General features: G+C 63.6%; 2 protein-coding genes across 5 annotated transcripts; both read left to right on the top strand.

Moving 5' to 3' along the window:
- The first annotated feature begins 56 nt into the window (after positions 1-56).
- MTA2 (metastasis associated 1 family member 2) lies at positions 57-12,758 on the top strand. 2 transcript variants are annotated; one of them, XM_072920152.1, is made up of 18 exons: positions 57-237; positions 1,246-1,313; positions 1,414-1,507; positions 2,069-2,186; positions 2,294-2,357; positions 2,469-2,586; positions 2,668-2,770; positions 2,850-2,949; positions 3,574-3,762; positions 3,846-3,920; positions 4,484-4,539; positions 4,657-4,754; positions 4,990-5,129; positions 6,456-6,684; positions 8,613-8,702; positions 9,058-9,209; positions 10,883-11,031; positions 12,340-12,758. In XM_072920152.1, exons 1-18 carry the CDS (start codon positions 210-212, stop codon positions 12,512-12,514), a joined length of 2,046 nt encoding a protein of 681 aa, XP_072776253.1. In that variant the 5' UTR covers positions 57-209; the 3' UTR covers positions 12,515-12,758. The 2 variants fall into 2 exon arrangements, with proteins under 2 accessions (XP_072776253.1, XP_072776252.1); XM_072920151.1 differs by having other exon boundaries at positions 4,481-4,539.
- Positions 12,759-12,850: 92 nt separating this feature from the next.
- Positions 12,851-22,015, top strand: TUT1 (terminal uridylyl transferase 1, U6 snRNA-specific). Of its 3 annotated transcripts, XM_072920139.1 has the most exons (10): positions 12,852-13,166; positions 13,961-14,151; positions 14,793-14,984; positions 15,924-16,038; positions 16,259-16,931; positions 17,016-17,348; positions 17,978-18,087; positions 18,490-18,612; positions 18,695-18,787; positions 20,271-22,015. In XM_072920139.1, the coding sequence occupies exons 1-10, from the start codon at positions 12,968-12,970 to the stop codon at positions 21,977-21,979; spliced, it is 3,738 nt and encodes a 1,245-aa protein (XP_072776240.1). In that variant the 5' UTR covers positions 12,852-12,967; the 3' UTR covers positions 21,980-22,015. The 3 variants fall into 3 exon arrangements, with proteins under 3 accessions (XP_072776241.1, XP_072776240.1, XP_041568032.2); XM_041712098.2 differs by having other exon boundaries at positions 16,259-17,348; XM_072920140.1 differs by lacking the exon at positions 18,490-18,612 and having other exon boundaries at positions 12,851-13,166; positions 16,259-17,348.
- The last annotated feature ends 20 nt before the right edge of the window (positions 22,016-22,035 follow it).

The raw sequence follows: 22,035 nt of genomic DNA, 5'->3' as shown, positions 1-22,035 counted from the left end.
ACCCGAGTCTCTCCGGAGGTGCCCAAACCCTCTCCGGAGGTGCCCGAGAGGTCTTGCCGGAGGTTGCCGAACGTCTCCGGGGGTTCCCGAAGCCTCTCCGGAGGTGCCCGAAGGGCTCCGAACCGGCCGTGCCGGCGCGGAGGCGGCGGGAGCGGCGATGAAGCGCGGCCGGGGCCGGGCCCGGGGGTAGCGCGGCCGAGCGAGCGGCCATGGCGGCCAACATGTACCGCGTCGGCGGTGAGTGGGCCGGGGGCCGCAGGCCGCCGGGAGGGACCTCCAGGAGGGGCCCTGGGGGGGCCCTGAGGGGATTTGGGGGGTCCCGGAAAGCGGAGGGGGGGTGGGTCTGTGAGGGGGTTTGGGGGTTCCGTGAGGGGATTTGGGGGTGGGGTCCGTGAGGGGTTAAGGGGGGTCCGTGAGGGGTCCCGGTAAGGGGGAGGCGTGAGGGGAGTGGGGGATCCCACAGCGGAAAGGGGGGGGGGGTCTGTGAGGGGATTTGGGGATTCCGTGAGGCGCGGGAAGGGTCGTGAGGGGATTTGGGGGGGGTCCGTGAGGGGTCCTGGAAAGGGGCAAGCGTGAGGGGAGTGGTGGGGGGTCTGTGAGGGGAATTGGGGGTCCCGGAAACAGCGGGGGTGTCTTGTGAGGCAATAAGCGGTTGGGGGGGTGTGGGGGTCCCGTGCGGGAATTTGGAGGGAGAGGATTTTGGTGGGGGGGGTTTGGGGTCCTGAAAAGGAAAGGGTGCCGTGAGGGGGTTAAGGGAGTCCCTGAGGGGATTGGGGGTGTCTGTGAGGGAACTTGGGGGTTTGTGAGGAAAAGGAGGTGCCAGAAATGGGGAGGGTCCCTTAAGGGGGGTCCTCCTTTGGGACCCCAAATCCTGAGGCGTGGAGGTGGGAGGACCCCCCCCCCCCCGCCAAAAAAAAATCTACAGGAAAAAAGGGGGGTGGTCTTTGATGAGAGGGGGACCCCAAATTTTTTTGGGGGTGTCCTGCTCCCTCATTTGTGAGGGAGGGTCTGTGCCAGGGGGAGATCTCTGGTCTGTAGTGGGGGGCTGGGGGGGAAAATGAGGGCGGGTCCTGTGGGGTAACAAACCCCGTTCCCATGAGGGGAACATCTGGCTGCAAAAACCCCTCTGGATTTTGGGGATTTGGGTGGAACTAAGAACAATCCTGACGAGTTTGAGAAAAAGGATTTTCGGGGGGTGGGTTTGCCATCGTGACCCCCCAATTTTTGTCCCCCATTTTTCCCCAGATTACGTCTACTTCGAGAACTCCTCCAGCAACCCCTACCTGGTGCGGCGCATCGAGGAGCTCAACAAGGTGAGACCCCACCCCCCCCGGTTCCTCAGGGGGGTCCCCAAGCCCGGGGAGGGGGTCCCCAAGCCCAGGGGACACCCCTGACCCCCTGTGCCCCCCCCAGACGGCCAATGGCAACGTGGAGGCCAAGGTGGTTTGTCTGTTCCGGCGGCGTGACATCTCCAGCAGCCTCAACAGCCTGGCTGACAGCAATGCCCGTGAGTGGGGGGCTTTTGGGGGGGCTTTTGTGGAGGTTTTGGGGATTTGGGGGGCAGCCTTAAAAGACAGGCCAAGGGTAATGTCGGTGGGTGGGGGATTTGGGGGGTTTTTAGGGGTTTTAGAGAGGGGTCTGTGGCTCATATCACAACGGGGTGCTCCCAGAATTTGGGGAGAACTGGTTTGACATTATTGGGGTGATTTAGGGGTGCTGGAGGGGGGTCTGTGACCTCTCCCAAAGGGGTGCCCCCAGTTTGAGGGGGGGTTGGAGCTGCTCTGTTTCTCTCCACCTCTCTTGGGCTGAATTTTGGGGCAGGGGGGTTTCCAATTTTGGGGGGGGTGGTCACAAGTAAAGGACCGAACCCCTTTGACTGAACCATCAAACTGGGGGGTCCTGCCCTTCCTGAGGGGGTCTCTCCCCTCCCACGTCCCCTCCCTCCCCTCCCCCTCCTCGGGGCTGTTGCCAAAAGCCCGGAGGGGGTTTTTGGGAGAACAATGGGCCCTCCCAGCTGGATTTTGGGGCGGGGGGACACCCCGGTGTGACCCCCCCGCGGCCCCCCCAGGCGAGTTTGAGGAGGAGTCGAAGCAGCCGCCGATGACGGAGCAGCAGCGGCACCAACTCAAGCACCGGGAGCTGTTCCTGTCCCGCCAGTTCGAGTCCCTCCCGGCCACCCACATCCGGTACCGGGGGCAGAAACGGCTCTGGGGGGGTGGGAAAAGCCTCTGGGGGGCTTCCTCTGAGTGGGGAGGGGTTTTGGGGTGACCCTCTCCCCAAATTTGCCTTACAGGGGGAAGTGCAGTGTGACGCTGCTGAATGAGACTGACATCCTGGGGCAGTACCTGGAGAAGGAGGTGAGCTCTGTGTGCCCCAAAATGGGTCTGGGGGGGATGTTGGGGGTCTCCCCACCCTGCTGAGCCCCTCCCCACGCCACTGGGCCCCCCCAATGTGCTCCCTCCCCACAGGATTGCTTCTTCTACTCGCTGGTGTTCGACCCCGTGCAGAAAACACTGCTGGCAGACCAGGGCGAGATCAGGGTGGGCTGCAAGTACCAGGCTGAGATCCCTGAGCGCCTGGCCGAAGGTTTGGGGGGTTCAGGGGGGCTCCGGGGGGTGCAGGAGGGGAGGGGTCACCCTGACAGCCCCCCCCCAAACCCCCCCCCAGGTGAGTCAGACAATCGGAACCAGCAGAAGATGGAGATGAAGGTGTGGGACCCCGACAACCCCCTGACAGACCGGCAGATCGACCAGTTCCTGGTGGTGGCTCGGTGAGGGGGGAACTGGGGGTGCTGGTGGGGGGTCAGGGGAATTGGGGGGACCCTGCTGACCCCCCCGTGTCCCCCCCAGGGCCGTGGGGACGTTTGCCCGGGCGCTGGACTGCAGCAGCTCCATCCGCCAGCCCAGCCTGCACATGAGCGCGGCCGCAGCCTCCCGGGACATCACCCTGGTGAGGGAGGACCCCAGCCCCCCAGGCACCCCAAAACCTCCCTCAGAACCCTCAGTTCCCACTGGAAGACCCCCAAATCTCTCTAGAACCTCCCCATTTCTCATTGGGAGACCCCAAAACTTCCTCCGAACTCCTCATGTCCTGTTGGGACATCCAAAGATTTTTTTACATCTCACATATCTCAATTGGAACACCCTAAAACCCCTTAGAACTCCTTATTTTCTATTGGGACAGTTTTTCAAACTTTTTAGTTTTGAATTTGAGCAGCCCAAAATATTCTTTAGAACTTCCTGTTTCCCACTGGGACACCCCAAAACCTCCTTAGAACCTCCCCAAGATTTCCCATACACCCCTTAGGTGACCCCAACGCTTTCCTGGGATACCCCAAATCTCCTTCAGATCCTCCAGAGCCCCCTGAACTCCCACTTAGAGCCCTCCCAGTTCCCCCAGTGCCCCCAGTTCCACACCATGGACACGCTACAGAGGAGTGGCTACGACCTGGCGCAGGCCATGGCTAAACTGGTGCCGCAGAGTGACCCTGAAACCCCCCAAACCTCCCCCAAAACCCCCCTTAGAGCCCTCCCAGTACATCCCAGTGCCCCCAGTACGCCCCGTTTCCCCCAGTTCCACGCCATGGACACGCTGCAGAGGAACGGCTACGACCTGGCGCGGGCCATGGCCACGCTGGTGCCGCAGGGGGGGCCGGTGCTGTGCCGGGACGAGATGGAGGAGTGGTCGGCCTCCGAGGCCATGCTCTTCGAGGAGGCCCTGGAGAAGTACGGCAAGGACTTCAACGACATCCGGCAGGATTTTGTGAGTGGGGGAGAGCAGCCCCTTTTTGGGGGTCCTGAGGGGGCTGAGGGATCCCCCCTGAGCTCAGGGTTTGGTTCCCACAGCTGCCCTGGAAGTCGCTGGCCAGCATTGTCCAGTTCTACTACATGTGGAAAACCACTGACCGCTACATCCAGCAGGTACGGGGCGTGGGGAGGGGCTGGGGGGCTGGGCTGGGGGCTTGGGGGGCTGGGCTGAGGGTTTGGGGGGCTGGGCTGAGGGTTTGGGGGGCTGCGGTAATGATTTGAGGGGCTGGGCTGGGGGTTTGGGGAGCTGGGGTGGGAGCCTGGGGGGCTGGGCTGAGGGTTTGGGGGACTGAAATGGGCATATGGGGGGCTGAAATTGGGGTTTTAGGGGTCTGATATGGGGTTTTGAGGCTGATAATGGGGTTTGAGAGGCTGATTTTGGGGTTCTGGGGGGCTGATTCAGGGTCAGTTCAGGTGCCTGTGGGGCTTTTGATGGGTTCTGAGGGTTTTGTGGAGCTGATTTGGGGGTTCCATGTGGCTGTGGGGTTCAGGGGGGGCTCTGGGGGTTTTGTGGAGCTGATTTGGGGGTTCCATGTAGCTGTGGGGTTTAGGGGGGGGCTCTGGGGGTTTTGTGGAGCTGATTTGGGGGTTCCATGTGGCTGTGGGGTTTAGGGGGGGCTCTGGGGGGTTTTGGGGGGGCTCAGAGCCCCCTGTGACCCCCTCCCTGCTCGCAGAAGAGGCTGAAGGCAGCGGAGGCCGACAGCAAACTGAAGCAAGTCTACATCCCCACCTAGTGAGTGGGGGGCTTTGGGGACCCCCTGCCGGGCCTGGGGGGGCACAGGAGACCCTTCCTGGGTCCATGTGGAGCCCCCCAAAATCCTCTGACCCCCTCCCCCTACTTTTCCTACAGCACCAAACCCAACCCCAACCAGATCATCTCGGTGGGCTCCAAACCTGGCGTCAACGGGGCCGGCTTCCAGAAAGGGCTGAGCTGCGAGAGCTGCCACAGTCAGTGCGGGCTGGGGGGGTTTGGGGGGGTCCCAAAGGGTTTGGGGGGTCCTGAGGTCGTAGGGGAGGGTCTCTGGGGTTTGTGGAACAGGAATTAGGGGGTTCCAGAAGGGCCTCCCTGGCATTTGAGGGGATCCTGGGGTGGGGTTTGGGGGGGCTTTGCAGAGATTCTGAGTTTGGGGGGGATCTCTGTGTCCCCCCTCAGCATCCCAGTAACCCCCAGTTGCCACCCCAGCGTCCCAGTCCCCCCAGTGGTACGCCTGGGGACCCCCCAACATGCAGTGCCGCCTCTGCGCCTCCTGTTGGATCTACTGGAAGAAATACGGGGGGCTCAAGACCCCCACCCAGCTGGAGGGGGTGACCCGCAGCGCCTCGGTGAGTCCCCAGACCCCAAACCCCACTGAGGGACCCCCAAAACCTCCTGGGAGCCCCAGATTGCACTCAGGGACACCCGATTTCTCTCAGAGCACCCCAAACTCCCTTTTGAGCCCCCAAACCCCTCGCAGAGTCCCTAAATCCCCTTTAGAGCTCATTAAATCCCATTTATACACCCCAAACCCCCCTCAGAGTCCCTAAATCCTCTTTAGAACTTTCTAAATCACCTTTGGAGCCCCCCAAACTCCCTTTGGAGCACCCCAAACTCCCTTCATCCTCTTTCCAAGCCCCTTTAGAGTCCCCAAACCCTTCTAAGAGCCCCTGAATTTCTTCTGGGACCTCCTTAAGCCCCCCAAATTCCACAGGAACCCCATTCCTGGGGTCACCTTCTCCCATATACCACCATGGGTGGTTTTAGGGTGGATTTTGGGGTCGCCCAACCCTTTCTAACCCCACAGGAGCCCCACTCATGGGGTCACCTGTCCTTGTACACCACCATGGTTGGATTTAGGGTGGATTTTGGGGTCGCCCAACCCTTTCTAACTCCACAGGAGCCCCACTCATGGGGTCACCTGTCCTTGTACATCACCATGGGTCGATTTAGGGTGGATTTTGGGGTCGCCCAACCCTGTCTCCCCCCACAGGAGCCCCATTCCTGGGGTCACCTGTCCCCGTACCCCACCATGGGTGGTTTTGGGGTGGGTTTTGGGGTGGATTTTGGGGTCACCCAACCCTATCTCCCCCCACAGGAGCCCCATTCCGGGGTCACCTGTCCCCGTACCCCACCATGGGTCGATTTAGGGGGGATTTTGGGGTTGTCCAACTCTCCTGACCCCATCTGAACCGCTATAAACCCCACAGGAGCCCCACTCATGGGGTCACCTGTCCTTGTACACCACCATGGGTGGTTTTGGGGTGGATTTTGGGGTCACCCAACCCTGTCTCCCCCCACAGGAGCCCCACTCATGGGGTCACCTGTCCCCGTACCCCACCATGGGTGGTTTTGGGGTGGATTTTGGGGTCGCCCAACCCTTTCTCACCCCATAGGAGCCCCACTTCTGGGGTCACCTGTCCCTGTACCCCACCATGGTTGGATTTAGGGTGGATTTTGGGGTCGCCCAACCCTGTCTCCCCCCACAGGAGCCCCATTTCTGGGGTCACCTATCCTTGTACACCACCGTGGTTGGATTTAGGGTGGATTTTGGGGTCGCCCAACCCTGTCTCCCCCCACAGGAGCCCCACTCATGGGGTCACCTGTCCCCGTACCCCACCATGGGTGGTTTTGGGGTGGATTTTGGGGTCACCCAACCCTGTCTCCCCCCACAGGAGCCCCATTCCCGGGGTCACCTGTCGCGGCCCGAGGCGCAGTCGCTGTCGCCGTACACGACGAGCGCCAGCCGTGCCAAGCTGCTGGCCAAGAACCGGCAGACGTTCCTGCTGCAGACCACGCGGCTGACGCGGCTCTCGCGCCGCCTGTGCCGCGACGTGCTGCAGCCGCGGCGGGCGGCGCGCCGGCCCTACGCCCCCATCAACGCCAACGCCATCAAGGCCGAGTGTGAGCAGGGAAACATGGGGAAAATGGGGGTTTGGGGGGAAAAATGGGATTTTTGGGGGGATTTAGGATCCCCATCAATGCCAGCATCATCAAGGCTGAGTGTGAGTGGGGGAAAATGGGGGTTTAGAGGCATTTGGGATCCCCTCGGGGGGTATCAGAGTATATGGGATTGCTACACCTACACCCCCATCAATGCCAATGCCATCAAGGCCAAATGTGAGGGGGAAAACGGGGAAAAATGGGGGTCTGGGGAGGAAAATTGGGGATTTGAGATCCCCATCAACGCCAATGCCATCGAGGCCGAGCGTGAGCGGGGAAAAATGGGGGTTTGGGGGGGATTTGGGATTCCCATCAATGCCAACGCCATCAAGGCTGAGTGTGAGTGGGGTGTGGGGGGAAAAACGAGGGAAAACGAGAGTTTGGGGGGAAAATGGGGAAAAAATGGGGGTTTGGGGGAATTTGGAATCCCCATCAATGCCATCAAGGACAAGTGTGGACGGGGTTTGGGACCAAAAATGGGAGAAAATGGGGTTTGGGAGAAAAATGGGGGAAAAATGGGGGCTTGGGGGGGAAAATGGGGTTTGAGGGGAAAAAATGGGGGTTTGGGGTCCCCATCAACTCCAACGCCATCAAGGCCGAATGTGAGCAGGGAAACGGGGGGAAATGGGCAAAATGGGGGGTTTGGGATCCCCTCAGGGGGTATCAGAGTATATGGGATTCCTCTGCCCCCATCAACGCCAACGCCATCAAGGCCGAGTGTGAGCAGGGAAAAATGGGGAAAATGGGGGTTTGGGGGTAAAAATGGGATTTTTGGGGGGATTTAGGATCCCCATCAATGCCAGCATCATCAAGGCTGAGTGTGAGTGGGGGAAAATGGGGGTTTAGAGGCATTTGGGATCCCCTCGGGGGGTATCAGAGTATATGGGATTGCTACACCTACACCCCCATCAATGCCAATGCCATCAAGGCCGAATGTGAGGGGGAAAACGGGGAAAAATGGGGGTCTGGGGAGGAAAATTGGGGATTTGAGATCCCCATCAACGCCAATGCCATCAAGGCCGAGCGTGAGCAGGGAAAGATGGGGAAAAACGGGGGTTTGGGATTCCCATCAATGCCAACACCATCAAGGCTGAGTGTGAGTGGGGTGTGGGGGGAAAAAGGAGGGAAAACGAGAGTTTGGGGGGAAAATGGGGAAAAAATGGGGGTTTGGGGGAATTTGGAATCCCCATCAATGCCATCAAGGACAAGGGTGGATGGAGTTTGGGGCCAAAAATGGGGTTTGGGAGAAAAATGGGGAAAAAATGGGGGCTTGGGGGGGAAAATGGGGTTTGAGGGGAAAAACTGGGGGTTTGGGGTCCCCATCAACGCCAACGCCATCAAGGCCGAGTGTGAGCAGGGAAAAATGGGGAAATTAGGGGTTTGGGGGGAAAAATGGGATTTTTGGGGGGATTTAGGATCCCCATCAATGCCAGCGTCATCAAGGCTGAGTGTGAGTGGGGTGTGGGGGGAAAAACGAGGGAAAATGGAAGTTTGGGGGGAAAATGGGGAAAAAATGTGGGTTTGGGGGGATTTGGAATCCCCATCAATGCCATCAAGGACAAGTGTGGACGGGGTTTACGGCCAAAAATGGGGTGTGGGAGAAAAATGGGGAAAAAATAGGGGGCTTGGGGGGGAAAATGGGGTTTGAGGGGAAAAACTGGGGGTTTGGGGTCCCCATCAACGCCAACGCCATCAAGGCCGAGTGTGAGAAACGGGGGGGAAATGGGAGGAAAAAATGGGGAGAAAAAGGAGATTTGGGACCCTCACCCAGGAGGATTTGGGACCCTCATCTAGGAGGATTTGGGACCCTCATCTAGGGGGATTTGGGACCCTTCTGTGGGACTGAAGGGGGGGTCTCAGCCCCCCCTGAGCCCCCTGTGGCCCCCCAGGCTCCATCCGGCTGCCCAAGGCTGCCAAGGCGCCCCTGAAGATCCACCCGCTGACCCGGCTGCCCCTGGCCGCCATCGTCAAGGAGCTGGGTGAGCGGCTGGGGGGCAGGGAGGGGTTTTGGGGGGCTGGGGAGGGGGTTGGTGGGGTCCCTGGGGGTGGGGGATACAAGAAGGGGTGGTCCAGGTGGAGCTGAGGGGGTCCCAAGGATGAGGAATGGGATTTGGGGGGGGGGGGGGGGGGAAATTTGGGGGTCTCGGTGGGGTGGGGGAGGGATTTGGGAGGGTCCAGGTGAGTCTGGGGGTGTTCTGAAGGTGTTGGACCCCAACTGGGGGTCCCCAGGAGTGGTGGGGGGGTGGCCCCGGGGTGTGGGGGGGCTCAGGGCTGGATTTGGGGATTTTTGGGGTTGGGGGGACACCCCCTGACCCCCATGCCCCCCCCTCCCAGCGGCCCAAGCCCCCCTGAAGCCGAAGACCCCCCGAGGCACCAAGACCCCGATCAACCGGAACCAGCTGAGCCAGAGCCGGGGGCTGGCGGGGCTGGGGGGCAAGCGGGGCTACGAGGCGGGGGGAGATGGCCACCGACCCCCCCGCATGAGGGTACGGGGGATGGAGGGAGGGGGGATTGACAGGGGAATGGGGTGATTGACAGGGGATTGCAGTGATTGACAGGGGATTGGGGTGATTGACAGGGAGATGAGGGTGATTGACAGGGGAATGGGGTGATTGACAGGGGATTGGGGTGATTGACAGGGGAATGGGGTGATTGACAGGGGAATTGGGGTGATTGACAGGGAGATGAGGGTGATTGACAGGGGAATTGAGGTGATTGACAGGGGATTGCAGTGATTGACAGGGGATTGGGGTGATTGACAGGGGATTGCAGTGATTGACAGGGGATTGCAGTGATTGACAGGTGGATGAGGGTGATTGACAGGGGATTGGGGTGATTGACAGGGAGATGAGGGTGATTGACAGGGGATTGCGGTGATTGACAGGGGAATTGAGGTGACTGACAGGGGGAATTGAGGTGATTGACAGGGGGTATTGGGGTGATTGACGGGAATGGGGTGATTGACAGGGAAATTGGGGTGATTGACAGGGGATTGGGGTGATTGACGGGGGAATTGGGGTGATTGACGGGGGAATTGGGGTGATTGACAGGGGATTGGGGTGATTGACGGGGGAATTGGGGTGATTGACAGGGGGAATTGGGGTGATTGACGGGGGAATTGAGGTGATTGACAGGGAAATTGGGGTGACTGACATGGGTGGGGGTGATTGACAGGGGGTATGGGGTGTATGACGGGGGAATTGGGGTGATTGACAGGGTGAATGGGGTGATTGACAGGGGAATTGAGGTGATTGACAGGGGAATTGGGGTGATTGACGGGGGAATTGGGGTGACTGACATGGGTGTGGGTGATTGACAGGGGCAATTGGGGTGATTGACAGGCGAATTGGGGTGATTGACAGGGAGATGAGGGTGATTGACAGCGGAATTGGGGTGATTGACAGGGGAATTGAGGTGATTGATGGGGGAATTGGGGTGATTGATGGGGGAATTGGGGGTGATTGACAGGGGAATTGGGGTGATTGACAGGGGCAATTGGGGTGATTGACAGGCGAATTGGGGTGATTGACAGGGAGATGAGGGTGATTGACAGCGGAATTGAGGTGATTGACAGGGGAATTGAGGTGATTGATGGGGGAATTGGGGTGACTGACATGGGTGGGGGTGATTGACAGGGGGAATTGGGGTGATTGACAGGGGATTGCGGTGATTGACAGGGGATTGGGGTGATTGACAGGGGAATTGAGGTGATTGACAGGGGGCATTGGGGTGATTGACGGGGGAATTGGGGTGACTGACATGGGTGGGGGTGATTGACAGGGGGTATTGGGGTGATTGACGGGGGATTGGGGTGGATGACAGGGAAATTGGGGGTGATTGACAGGGGGAATTGGGGTGATTGACAGGGGGTATTGGGGTGATTGATATGGGGTAGACCATGCGGGGGTGGGACTTGGAATGATTGACAGTGGGCGTGTCCGTTGGAACTGGAAGCTGATTGGACCAATGAGAGTTTGTGGGCGGGGACTTGGGTTGACTGACATGCACGTTGAGGGGATTGGGGTGACCGACAGCCTCACGGCGCGCCGTGATTGGCCGGGTAAAACGCGCGCTCTGGCGGGGGCGGGCTGTGATTGGGCGGCGGGCTCGCGCGGCGCGCTGTGATTGGCCGTGGGGCGGGGCTGACGCTCCCGCGCAGGTCGGAACGGCGGCGCTGCCGTTCTCCGCCAACGGGCGCCCTCTGGCGGCCGCGCTGCGCCCCGCGCCGCCCCCCGGCACCAAACGGCAGAAACTGAACCCGGCGGACGCCCCGAACCCCGTGGTGTTCGTGGCCACCAAGGACACCCGGTACGGGGCCTGAGGGGGTTTGGGGGGGGTCCTGAGGGGGGTTTGAGGGGATCCTGAGGGGATTTGGGGGGATCCTGAGGGGATTTGGAGAGCCCTGAAAAGATCTGGGGGGTCCCAAGGGGTTTAAGGGGGGTCCTGAGGAGATTTGGGGGGCTCCTGAGGAGATTTGAGGGGATCCTGAGGAGATTTGGGGGGCTCCTGAGGAGATTTGGGGGCTCCTGAGGAGATTTGGGGGGCTCCTGAGGAGATTTGAGGGGATCCTGAGGGGGTTTGGGGGGTCCTGAGGAGATATGGGGGGCTCCTGAGGGGATTTGGGGGGATCCTGAGGAGATTTGAGGGGATCCTGAGGGGATTTGGAGAGCCCTGAAAAGATCTGGGGGGTCCCAAGGGGTTTAAGGGGGGTCCTGAGGAGATTTAGGGGGCTCCTGAGGAGATTTGGGGGGCTCCTGAGGAGATTTGAGGGGATCCTGAGGAGATTTGGGGGGCTCCTGAGGAGATTTGAGGGGATCCTGAGGGGATTTGGAGAGCCCTGAAAAGATCTGGGGGGTCTCAAGGGGTTTAAGGGGGGTCCTGAGGAGATTTGGGGGGCTCCTGAGGAGATTTGAGGGGATCCTGAGGGGATTTGGGGGGCTCCTGAGGAGATTTGGGGGGCTCCTGAGGAGATTTGAGGGGATCCTGAGGGGGTTTGGGGGGTCCTGAGGAGATTTGAGGGGCTCCTGAGGAGATTTGAGGGGATCCTGAGGGGATTTGGAGAGCCCTGAAAAGATCTGGGGGGTCCCAAGGGGTTTGAGGGGGGTCCTGAGGGGACTTCAGGGGATCCTCAGGGGATTTGTGGGCGTTCTGATGGGATTTGGGGAGTTCCAAAGGGGTTTGAGGGATCCTGAGGGGATTTGGGGGGTTCTGAAGGGGTTTGGGAAGTCCTCAGGGGCTTTTGGGTGGGTTGTAACAGGGTTGGACAGATCCTGAGGGGGTCTGGGAGGATCCTGAGGGGCTTTGGGATGTTCTGAGGGGGTTTGGGAGGATCTTAACGGGGTTTGAGAGATCCTGAGGGAATCGTGGTGGGGGTCTGAAGGGGTTTGAGGGATCCTGAGGGGATCTGGGACGTCTTGGTAGGTCCTGAGGAGCTTTGGGCTGCCCTGGCAGGGTCTGACCTGCCCTGGCGCAGTCAATGCCCCCCAGAACGGGAATTTTGGGATTATTCCTTTTGGGGAATCACACAGAACCTGACCCCTGCCCCAGCAAACGGAGGTGGGGGGGTGTCTCAGGGAGTTTTTGGGGTTCCCTGCCATGACCCCCCCTGATCCGCAGGGCTCTGCGGAAGGCGCTGACGCACCTGGAGCTGCGCCGCGCCGCCCGGCGCCCCAACCTCCCGCTGAAGGTGAAACCGGGGCTCCCCCCGCTGCGCCCGGGAGGGGCCCTGCCGCCCCCCGCCGCCGCCCCGCACCCCGCCAGCACCTCGGAGCCCATCGTGCTCGAGGACTGACCCCCCCCGCCCCGCCCCTTTTGTATTTTTTTTATTTCCATAGAAAAATGAACCTCGCGGGGGGGGGTTGGGGGTTTGGGGGGGGTGTCCGGTGGTCCTCCCCCCGCTCTCCGTTCTGCCCCTCCCCCCTCCCCTCTCCCCCCCGCGGGCCCCTTTTGTACGTGGAGCGACGCCCCCGGTTTTGTATCTCGGGCTGTCCCGGTTCTGTAGCGACAGGAAATAAACGCGATGAGTTTTTTCTTCAGCGGGAGGCACAAAACGGCGGCGGAGGAGGGGGGGGGGGGAGCGGGGGGAAACGGGGATACCGGGGGGGCACCGGGAGGAATGTTTGTGTTGGGGCGCGTTTATTGGGGGGGAACACCGTGAGAGACGGACCGCGCGTGGGGGAGCGGGAAGGGACGGACACTTCCGGCGGAAGTAGCGGAGGGACGGGCGCGGGAACCGGGGCCCGCCATGGAACCGGAGCCGGGCCCTGATCCCGCCCCGGGCCTCGATCGCGACACGGACCCGGGCCGCGACCCCGTAGCGGGCCCCGACCACGACCCGGTAACGGGCCCGGTGCCGGTAACCGACCCGGCCGCCGACCCTGACGTGGAGCCGCTGCACCGGGGCGGTTTCCGCTGCCGCCTATGTCAGATCACCGCGGCCAACCGTGAGTGCTGCCGGGGCTCCGGGACCCCGTGCGCGCGGGCTGGGGGGGGCTGTGGTTACCGGCACCGGGGGCGGTAGGCTCCCGGTTAATGGGACCGGCGGCTCCGGAACCCTCTCGTGACTCCCCGGTTCCCGTGCCCGGGGCGGGCTCCGGGACCCCATTCACCAGAACAGTGAGGGCTCCAAGCTCCGTTTTAACCGGGACCGGGGAGGCTCTGTTGCCTCATTTAACGGCACCGGGGATCCTCGGGACCCCAATTCCCGGTCTGGGGGGTTTTCCATGATCCCAATTCCCGTTCCCGTGGGTCCCTCCCGGTCCCGGTGTCCCCAGTTCCCGATCCTGTTCCCGTTCCCATTCCCGGTGTCCCCAACTCCCCATTCCCGGTGTCCCGTTCCCAGTCCCGGTGTCCCCAACTCCCCATTCCCGGTGTCCCGTTCCCATTCCCGGTGTCCAGTTCCCGGTGTCCCATTCCCGGTGTCCCGTTCCCATTCCCGGTGTCCCATTCCCGGTGTCCCATTCCCGGTGTCCTATTCCCATTCCCGGTGTCCCGTTCCCATTCCCGGTGCCCCGTTCCCATTCCCGGTGTCCCGTTCCCGGTGTCCCGTTCCCATTCCCGGTGCCCCATTCCCGGTGTCCCATTCCCGGTGTCCCATTCCCGGTGCCCCGTTCCCATTCCCGGTGTCCCATTCCCGGTGTCCCATTCCCGGTGTCCCATTCCCGGTGCCCCGTTCCCATTCCCGGTGTCCCATTCCCGGTGTCCCATTCCCGGTGCCCCGTTCCCGTTCTCCCGGCAGTTCCCAGCCTGCGCTCGCACCTGGCCGGGCGGCGGCACCGGCGGCTCCGTTGTCTCCGTTCCGAGCGGCGGGCGCAGGAGCAGCGGAGCCTCTTCGTCAGCGGCTTCGCCCGGGGCACCGCGCCCGAGCGGCTGCGGCGCCACTTCCGCGCCTTCGGGCCTGTCGCGACAGTCGTCATGGACAAGGAGAAGGTGCGGCGGCCGCGGCCGTGTCGCGATAGGCGGGGAGGGAGGGCCGGGACCCCGCGGCCGTGTCGCGATAGGCGGGGAGGGAGGGCCGGGACCCCGCGGCCGTGTCGCGATAGGCGGGGAGGGAGGGCCGGGACCCCGCGGCTGTCGCGATAGGCGGGGAGGGAGGGTCGGGACCCCGGGCCGGGACCCCGCGGCTGTCGCGATAGGCGGGGAGGGAGAGTCGGGACCCCGGGCCGGGACCCCGCGGCTGTCGCGATAGGCGGGGAGGGAGGGTCGGGACCCCGGGCCGGGACCCCGCGGCTGTCGCGATAGGCGGGGAGGGAGGGTCGGGACCCCGCGGCTGTCGCGATAGGCGGGGAGGGAGGGTCGGGACCCCGCCGCTCCCGCTCCCGCAGGACCTCGGGTGGAAATTTTGGGGCTCTCGGGAGTGCCGCGATTGTCGCGATAGTCAAGGACGAAGTCTGTGCTGAGGTCCTGAGGGCCCTGGGAGGGTCTCGTGGCCCCTCCCCATGGCACTCACCTGGTGGAGGAGTATCGCGACTGTCGCGATAGTGACGGGGCTGTCCCGAGGGCTCTGCAGTTGTGGGGGGGACCCAGTAGCCCCGCGCGTGTGAGGCGATGTCGCGCCTATATCGCGACAGGGGGCGTTCGCCATCGTGGAGCTGCAGGACGCCGCGGGGCGGCAGCGGGCGCTGGATGAGCCCCGGCACGTCCTGGACGGGCGGCGGCTGCGGGTGCGGCCCCGGGAGCACCGGGACTTCCCCCGGGCCCCCCCCCGGGAGCCCCCCGGGACCCCCCCGGGGCTGCTGCAGGCGCTGGGCCGGGCCCAGGACGTGAGTGGGGGGCTCGGCCGGGGGGTGTGGGGGGCTTGAGGGGGTTTTTGGGGGGTCCCAAAGCTCTCCCGGGGGGGTTTGGGGGGCTTGAGGGGTTTTTGGGGGGGTCTAGGAGGGGATCCCAAAGCTCTCCCGGGGGGGTTTGGGGGGCTTGAGGGGTTTTTGGGGGATCCCAAAGCTCTCCCGGCGGGGTTTGGGGGGCTTGAGGGGGTTTAGGGGGGTCCCAAAGCTCTCCCGGGGGGGGTTGGGGGGGTCCTGGGGGGCTCGAGGGGTTTTTGGGGGGTCCCAAAGCTCTCCCGGGGGGGTTTGGGGGGCTTGAGGGGTTTTTGGGGGGGTCTAGGAGGGGATCCCAAAGCTCTCCCGGGGGGTTGGGGGGGTCCTGGGGGGCTCGAGGGGTTTTTGGGGGGTCCTGAGGATTTGGGGGGGTTTAGGGGGTCCCAAAGCTCTCCGGGGGGGGTTGGGGGGGTCCTGGGGGGCTCGAGGGGTTTTTGGGGGGTCCTGAAGCGCTCCTGGGGATTTGGGGGGGTTTAGGGGGTCCCAAAGCTCTCCGGGGGGGTTTAAGGGGCTCCCAGTAACGATGGGGAGGGTCTCCCAGTTTGCCCAGTGCGGATGGGGAGGTGCTCCCAGTGCTCCCAGTTTGCCCAGTGCGGATGTGGAGGCGCTCCCAGTTTGCCCACTGCGGTTGGGGGGGGGTCTCCCAGTGCTCCCAGTTTGCCCAGTGCGGATGTGGAGGCGCTCCCAGTTTGCCCAGTGCGGATGGGGGGTGTCTCCCAGTGCTCCCAGTGCTCCCAGTTTGCCCACTGCGGTTGGGGGGGGGTCTCCCAGTGCTCCCAGTTTGCCCAGTGCGGTTGGGGGGGGTCTCCCAGTGCTCCCAGTTTGCCCAGTGCGGATGGGGGGTGTCTCCCAGTGCTCCCAGTGCTCCCAGTTTGCCTCTCGCAGGTGGGGGCGCAGCTGCAGCTGCTGGTGCGGGCGCTGGAGCTGAGCGCGGCCGAGCGGCGCCTGCGGCGGCTCCTGGTGGCCCTGATCCAGGAGGTGTTCGGCGAGTTCTTCCCAGGTGGGGACACCTGGGGACACCTGGGGACACCTGGGGACACCTGGGCACACCTGGGCACACCTGGGGACACCTGGGTACACCTGGCACAGCTGGCACGGGCACATGGGGGTGGCAGGGGGCAGGACAGGGCTGTGACATGTCCCAGGTGTGTGTCAGGTGTGTGATGTGCCCCACACCTGTCCCACCTGTCCCTCACCTGTCCCCACCTGTGTCCCCCCAGGCTGCTCCGTTGTCCCCTACGGCTCCTCCGTCAACGGCTTCGACGTCCACGGCTGCGACCTCGACCTGCACCTGGAGCTGGGGGACCCCCAGAGCCCAGAGACCCCCAAAATCCCCGATCTTAACCCAAATGGGGACCCCCAGAGCCCAGGGACCCCCAAAATCCCCGATCTTAACCCAAACGGGGACCCCCAGAGCCCTGAGACCCCCAAAATCCCTGATCTTAACCCAAACAGGGACCCCCAGAGCCCAGAGACCCCCAAAATCCCTGATCTTAACCCAAATGGGGCCCCCCAGAGCCCAGAGACCCCCAAAATCCCTGATCTTAACCCAAACAGGGACCCCCAGAGCCCTGAGACCCCCAAAATCTCTGATCTTAACCCAAACGGGGACCCCCAGAGCCCAGAGACCCCCAAAATCCCTGATCTTAACCCAAATGGGGACCCCCAGAGCCCAGAGACCCCAAATGGGGACCCCCAGAGCCAGGGGGGGACACTGCTGGGAGATGGGGACCCCCGTCCCAATGGGTCCCTTTTGGGGGACAAGGACCCCCACCTCAAGGGGTCCCTTTTGGGGTCCAAGGTGTCTGTTTTAGGGTCCGTTTTGGGTGACAGAGACCCCTCCTCTGAAGGGTCCCTTTTAGAGTCTGAGGGGTCCCTTTTGGGGTCCGAGGGGTCCCTTTTGGGGTCCGAGGGGTCCTTTCGGGGGTCCGAGGGGTCCCTTTTGGGGTCCGAGGGGTCCCTTTTGGGGTCCGAGAGGTCCGTTTGGGGGTCTGAGGGGTCCCTTTTGGGGTCCCTTTCGGGTGACCGAGACCCCTCCCGGGGCACCTCTCCCGCGGGGTGCGGCTCTGAGGGGGGGTCCCTGTCGGGGGATGAGTCCCCCGAGGCCGAGGGGTCCCCTTTGGGGTCTGAGGGGTCCCTTTTGGGGCGCGGGGCCCCCCCCGAGCAGGCGCTGGCGCTGGTGGGGGCGGTGCTGCGGCGCTGCGTGCCGGGGGTCCGGGGGGTCCGCGCCGTGCCCGGCGCTCGGCGCCCCGTGGTGAAATTCAGCCACAAACAGTCCGGGCTGGCCGGGGACGTGTGCCTGGACAACCGGTACGGACTGGGAGGGACTGGGGGCAACTGGGAGGGACTGGGAGTAAGGAAGGGGGATGTTGGGAGGGACTGGGAGCCACTGGGAGGGACTGGGAACAGGGATGGGGATGTTGGGAGGGACTGGGAGCCACTGGGAGCAAGGAATGGGGATGTTGGGAGGGACTGGGAGCCACTGGGAGGGACTGGGAACAGGGATGGGGATGTTGGGAGGGACTGGGAGCCACTGGGAGGGACTGGGAGTAAGGAATGGGGATGTTGGGAGGGACTGGGAGGGACTGGGAACAGGGATGGGGATGTTGGGAGGGACTGGGAGGGACTGGGAACAGGGATGGGGATGTTGGGAGGGACTGGGAGCCACTGGGAGGGACTGGGAACAGGGATGGGGATGTTGGGAAAAACTGGGAGGGAACTGGGGGCCACTTTCTAATTTTTCTCCCTTTTCTTTCTCTCCTTTCCTCCTCCTCCTTTTTCCATTTTCCCCTTTTTCCTGCCCTTTTTGTTTCCCTTTTTGTCCTTTTCCCTGCCCTTTTTTCCCCTTTCCCCTTTTCCCTGCCCCATTTTCCCCTTTTGCCCGTTTTTTCTGCCCCTTCTCCCCATTTTTCCCGTTTTTTGCCCCAAACCTACCCCAGGCTGGCCCTGTTCAACACGCAGTTCCTGCGCCTCTGCGCCGACGCCGACCCGCGGGTGCGGCCCCTGGGCTACGCCGTGCGCCTCTGGGCGGGGGGACAGCGGCTGGCAGGTGAGGGGGGCCGAGACCCCTCCCCAAAATGGGCTGGGAGCCCCAAAACGAGCTGTGATCCCCCAAAAATGGGCTGGGATCCCCTAAAAAAGGGCTGGGAACCCCCTGCTCACAGCCCCCGTGTGGGTTTGGGAGAGGGGGCAGCACCTGGCAGGTGAGAAGGGGGCCGGGACCCCTCCCCAAAATTGGATGGGACCCCTCAAAGGGAGCTGGGACCCCCCAGAAAAGGGGCAGAGACCCCCTAAATGAGTCAGAGAGCCCTGAAAATCACTGAGGAGGGGGCTCAGAGCCCCCACCCCACCACCCAACTCCTCCAAGCAGCAAGGGGGGGTCGTGGCCAATTGAGGAGGGGTCACAGCTCACTGGGGACCCCCGGCACGACCCCCCCCATTATTCCCACAGGGAACCGGGCCGGGGGCGGCCCCCTCCTCACCAACTACGCGCTGACGCTGCTGCTGGTGCTGTTCCTGCAGAGCCGCAGCCCCCCGGTGCTGCCCTCGGTGCGGCGCCTCCGCCTCCTGGCAGGTGCCCACACCCCTCTCTGCCCCTTTTTGGGGGTCCCTCGCCCCATTTTGGGGGTCTCTGACCTCCCCCGTGTCGGTTGCAGGGCCCCAGGACCGAGCCCAGGTGGGGGGGTGGGATTGCAGCTTCCCCCGGGACGCGGCGGCGCTGGAGCCCAGCGAGAACGGCCAGAGCGCCGGTGAGGGGGAGCCGGGGGTCCCCAAATCCGGGAGGGGCTCCTGACCCACTGAGGGGGGGTCCCCAAATCCGTGAGGGGCTCCTGACCCACTGTGGGGGGGGTCCCTAAATCCAGGAATTGGCTCCTGACCCACTGGGGGAGGGTCCCTAAATCCAGGAGGGGCTCCTGACCCACTGAGGGGGGGTCCCCAAATCCAGGAGGGGCTCCTGACCCACTGGGGGGGAGTCCCCAAATCTGGGAGGGGCTCCTGACCCACTGAGGGGGGGGTCCCCAAAACCGGGAGGGGCTCCTGACCCACTGAGGGGGGGATCCCCAATTCCGGGAGGGGCTCCTGACCCACTGGGGGGAGGTCGCCAAAACCGGGAGGGGCTCCTGACCCTCTGAGGGGGGGTCCCCAAATCCGGGAGGGGCTCCTGACCCTCTGGGGGTGTCCCCAAATCCGGGAGGGGCTCCTGACCCACTGAGGGGGGGGTCCCCAAATCTGGGAGGGGCTCCTGACCCACTGGGGGGGGTCCCCAAATCTGGGAGGGGCTCCTGACCCACTGAGGGGGGGGATCCCCAAATCTGGGAGGGGCTCCTGACCCACTGAGGGATGGGTCCCCAAATCCGGGAGGGGCTCCTGACCCACTGAGGGGGGGGATCCCCAAATCTGGGAGGGGCTCCTTAACCACTGAGGGAGGGTCCCTAAATCCAGGAGGGGCTCCTGACCCACTGGGGGTGGGGTCCCCAAATCCGGGAGGGGCTCCTGACCCACTGAGGGGGGGTCCCCAAATCCGGGAGGGGCTCCAGACCCTCTGAGGGGGGTTCCCCAAATCCGGGAGGGGCTCCTGACCCACTGGGGGGGGGTCCCCAAATCCGGGAGGGGCTCCAGACCCACTGAGGGAGGGTCCCTAAATCCGGGAGGGGCTCCTAACCCACTGAGGGGGGGTCCCCAAATCCGGGAGGGGCTCCTGACCCACTGAGGGGGGGAGGCTCAAATCCCACTGGCTTTTGGGGGGATTCTGGGTGTATTTGAGGGTATTTTTGGGGTTGGTTATGGGTGGTCTTTGGGGTTGGTTTGGGTGTTTTTGGGGTTGTTTCTGGGGTGGTTTTGGGGCTGTTTCTGGGTGGTTTTAGGGCAGTTTCTGGATGTTTTTAGGACAGTTTCTGGGTGATTTTGAGGGTATTTTTGGGGTTGTTTCTGGGGTGGTTTTGGGGGTATTTTTGGGGCTGTTTCTGGGTGGTTTTGGGGGGTATTTTTTTTGGCTGTTTCTGGGTGGTTTTGGGGGGTATTTTTTTTTTTGCTGTTTCTGGGTGGTTTGGGGTTTTATTTTTTTGGCTGTTTCTGGGTGGTTTGGGGGGTATTTTTTTTGGCTGTTTCTGGGTGGTTTTAGGGCAGATCCTGGATGTTTTCGGGGGTGTTTCTGGTTAATTTTAGGGGGTGTCCTGGCTATTTTCGGGGGTGTCTCCACGGCTCTCTGACTACCCCCTCCCTCCCCCCCAGCCTCCCTCCTGGCCGAATTCTTCTCCTATTTCGGGAGCCTGAATTTGGGGGAGCTCCTCCTGTCCCCCTTGGAAGGCCGAGCTCTGCCTCGCCCCCCTCCCGAGACCCTCGGGGGGCTCCGCCCGGGCCCCCTGACCCTGCAGGACCCCTTCGAGCTGAGCCACAACGTGGCCGCCAATGTCACGGCGCGGACGGTGTCGCGATTCGTGCGCTGCTGTCGCGACGCCGCCCGGCTCTGTCGCGGCCCCGAGTTCCTGCAGAAGTCGCGCAGGGGCCGCCCCTGGGGCGTGATGCGGCTGCTCCAGCCCGGCCCCGGCGGCGATCGCGGCGCTTTTGGGGATCCCGAGGGGAAATTCCTCATCCCGGTCCCGCTGCCACCGCCGGGGGGGCGCGGGGGGGTCCCGCAGGGTGAGGTTTGTGCGGCCGTGGGGTTCGTGCTGCGGGAGCTGCTGGGCTGCGGCTGCGAGCCCGAGGGGGGGACAGGCGATTCCCAGCGGGAATTCGGGGATTTGGGGACACCCGGGAGTGCGGGGGAGCCATCACCGGGAGCCCAGTGTCACCTGGAGCGGGGGACAGGCGATTCCCGAGGGGAATTGGGGGATTTGGGGACACCCGGGAGTGCGGGGCAGCCGTCACAGGGAGCCCAGTGTCACCTGGAGGGGGGGACAGGCGATTCCCAGCGGGAATTTGGGGATTTGGGGACACCCGGGAGTGCGGGGCAGCCATCACAGGGAGCCCAGTGTCACCTGGAGATGGGGACAGGCGATTCCCAGCGGGAATTGGGGGATTTGGGGACACCCGGGAGTGCGGGGCAGCCATCACCGGGAGCCCAGTGTCACCTGGAGCGGGGGACAGGCGATTCCCAGCGGGAATTTGGGGATTTGGGGACACCCAGGAGTGCGGAGCAGCCATCACCGGGAGCCCAGTGTCACCTGGAGCGGGGGACAGGCGATTCCCGAGGGGAATTCGGGGATTTGGGGACAGCGGGGGATGAGCAGGAGCTGCTCCCGGCTCCCTCGGAGCCGCCACCGGGAGCCCGTTGTCACCCAGAGGGGGTGACAGGCGATTCCCAGCGGGAATTTGGGGACGCGGGGACACCGGGACCGGGCTCCAAGCGTCGCCTCCCCGAGGGGGTCCCGCCCGGGGCGGGGGTCCCGCCCGCAAAGCGGCCCCGGGGCCCCGCGGGCCCGTCCCGGTGGAGCTGCTGCGTCTGGTACCGGGTGTGGCGGGGCCGCCGCCGCCTCCGCCGCCGCCTCCGGCCCCGGGAGGGCTCCGGGGGGGCTCCGGGCACCGAGGGCAACCGGGGAGATCAAAGTCTTGAGGGTCCTGGAGGGGCTCAGAGTGCCGGAGGGGTTGGGGGTCCCGAGGGGATTCGGGGTCCCGGGGATGCTCAGGGTCCCGGGGGGGTTGGGGGTCCCGGGGGTCCCGGGAGCTGCCCCCTGGCCCTGGAGCGAGCCGTGACCGAGGCCATTGTCCGAGGGGACACCGGGACTCCGCCCGGGCCGCCCCCGGAGCCGCTGCTCCGTTTCCAGCTCAGCGCCCGCCCGGGGGGGTCGCGCCGTGACCCCCAAATGCTGCTGCACCTCCAGCCCGAGCCCCCCTCGCCACTTTTCCACGAGTTTTTCCACTTTTTGCGGAGTTTTCTGCCCGAAATGGTGCGGCAGCGCCTGGGTTGGGGGGTGGGGGGCGGCCAGGGGGCAATTTTGTAAATCCTGAGGTTTTCCAGTAAAATCCGTTCTGCAGTGTGGCCTGGGCCGTTACTGGG

This window comes from Taeniopygia guttata, chromosome 31 (genome assembly GCF_048771995.1).
Source record: "Taeniopygia guttata chromosome 31, bTaeGut7.mat, whole genome shotgun sequence".
In the NCBI taxonomy this organism is placed as follows: domain Eukaryota; kingdom Metazoa; phylum Chordata; class Aves; order Passeriformes; family Estrildidae; genus Taeniopygia; species Taeniopygia guttata.
This window is presented reverse-complemented; position numbering and strand designations above follow the sequence as displayed.

Bases quoted from the DNA above. Each gene is read 5' to 3' on its own strand.
- TUT1 (XM_041712098.2), top strand. From the start codon at position 12,968: ATGGAACCGGAGCCGGGCCCTGATCCCGCCCCGGGCCTCGATCGCGAC. The intron at 16,039-16,258 runs GTGGGGACACCT...GTGTCCCCCCAG, and splicing joins GTTCGGCGAGTTCTTCCCAG to GCTGCTCCGTTGTCCCCTAC. The intron at 18,088-18,489 runs GTGAGGGGGGCC...TTATTCCCACAG, and splicing joins GGGGGGACAGCGGCTGGCAG to GGAACCGGGCCGGGGGCGGC.
- MTA2 (XM_072920151.1), top strand. From the start codon at position 210: ATGGCGGCCAACATGTACCGCGTCGGCG. The intron at 5,130-6,455 runs GTGAGTCCCCAG...CTCCCCCCACAG, and splicing joins GGGTGACCCGCAGCGCCTCG to GAGCCCCATTCCCGGGGTCA. The intron at 9,210-10,882 runs GTACGGGGGATG...GCTCCCGCGCAG, and splicing joins ACCGACCCCCCCGCATGAGG to GTCGGAACGGCGGCGCTGCC.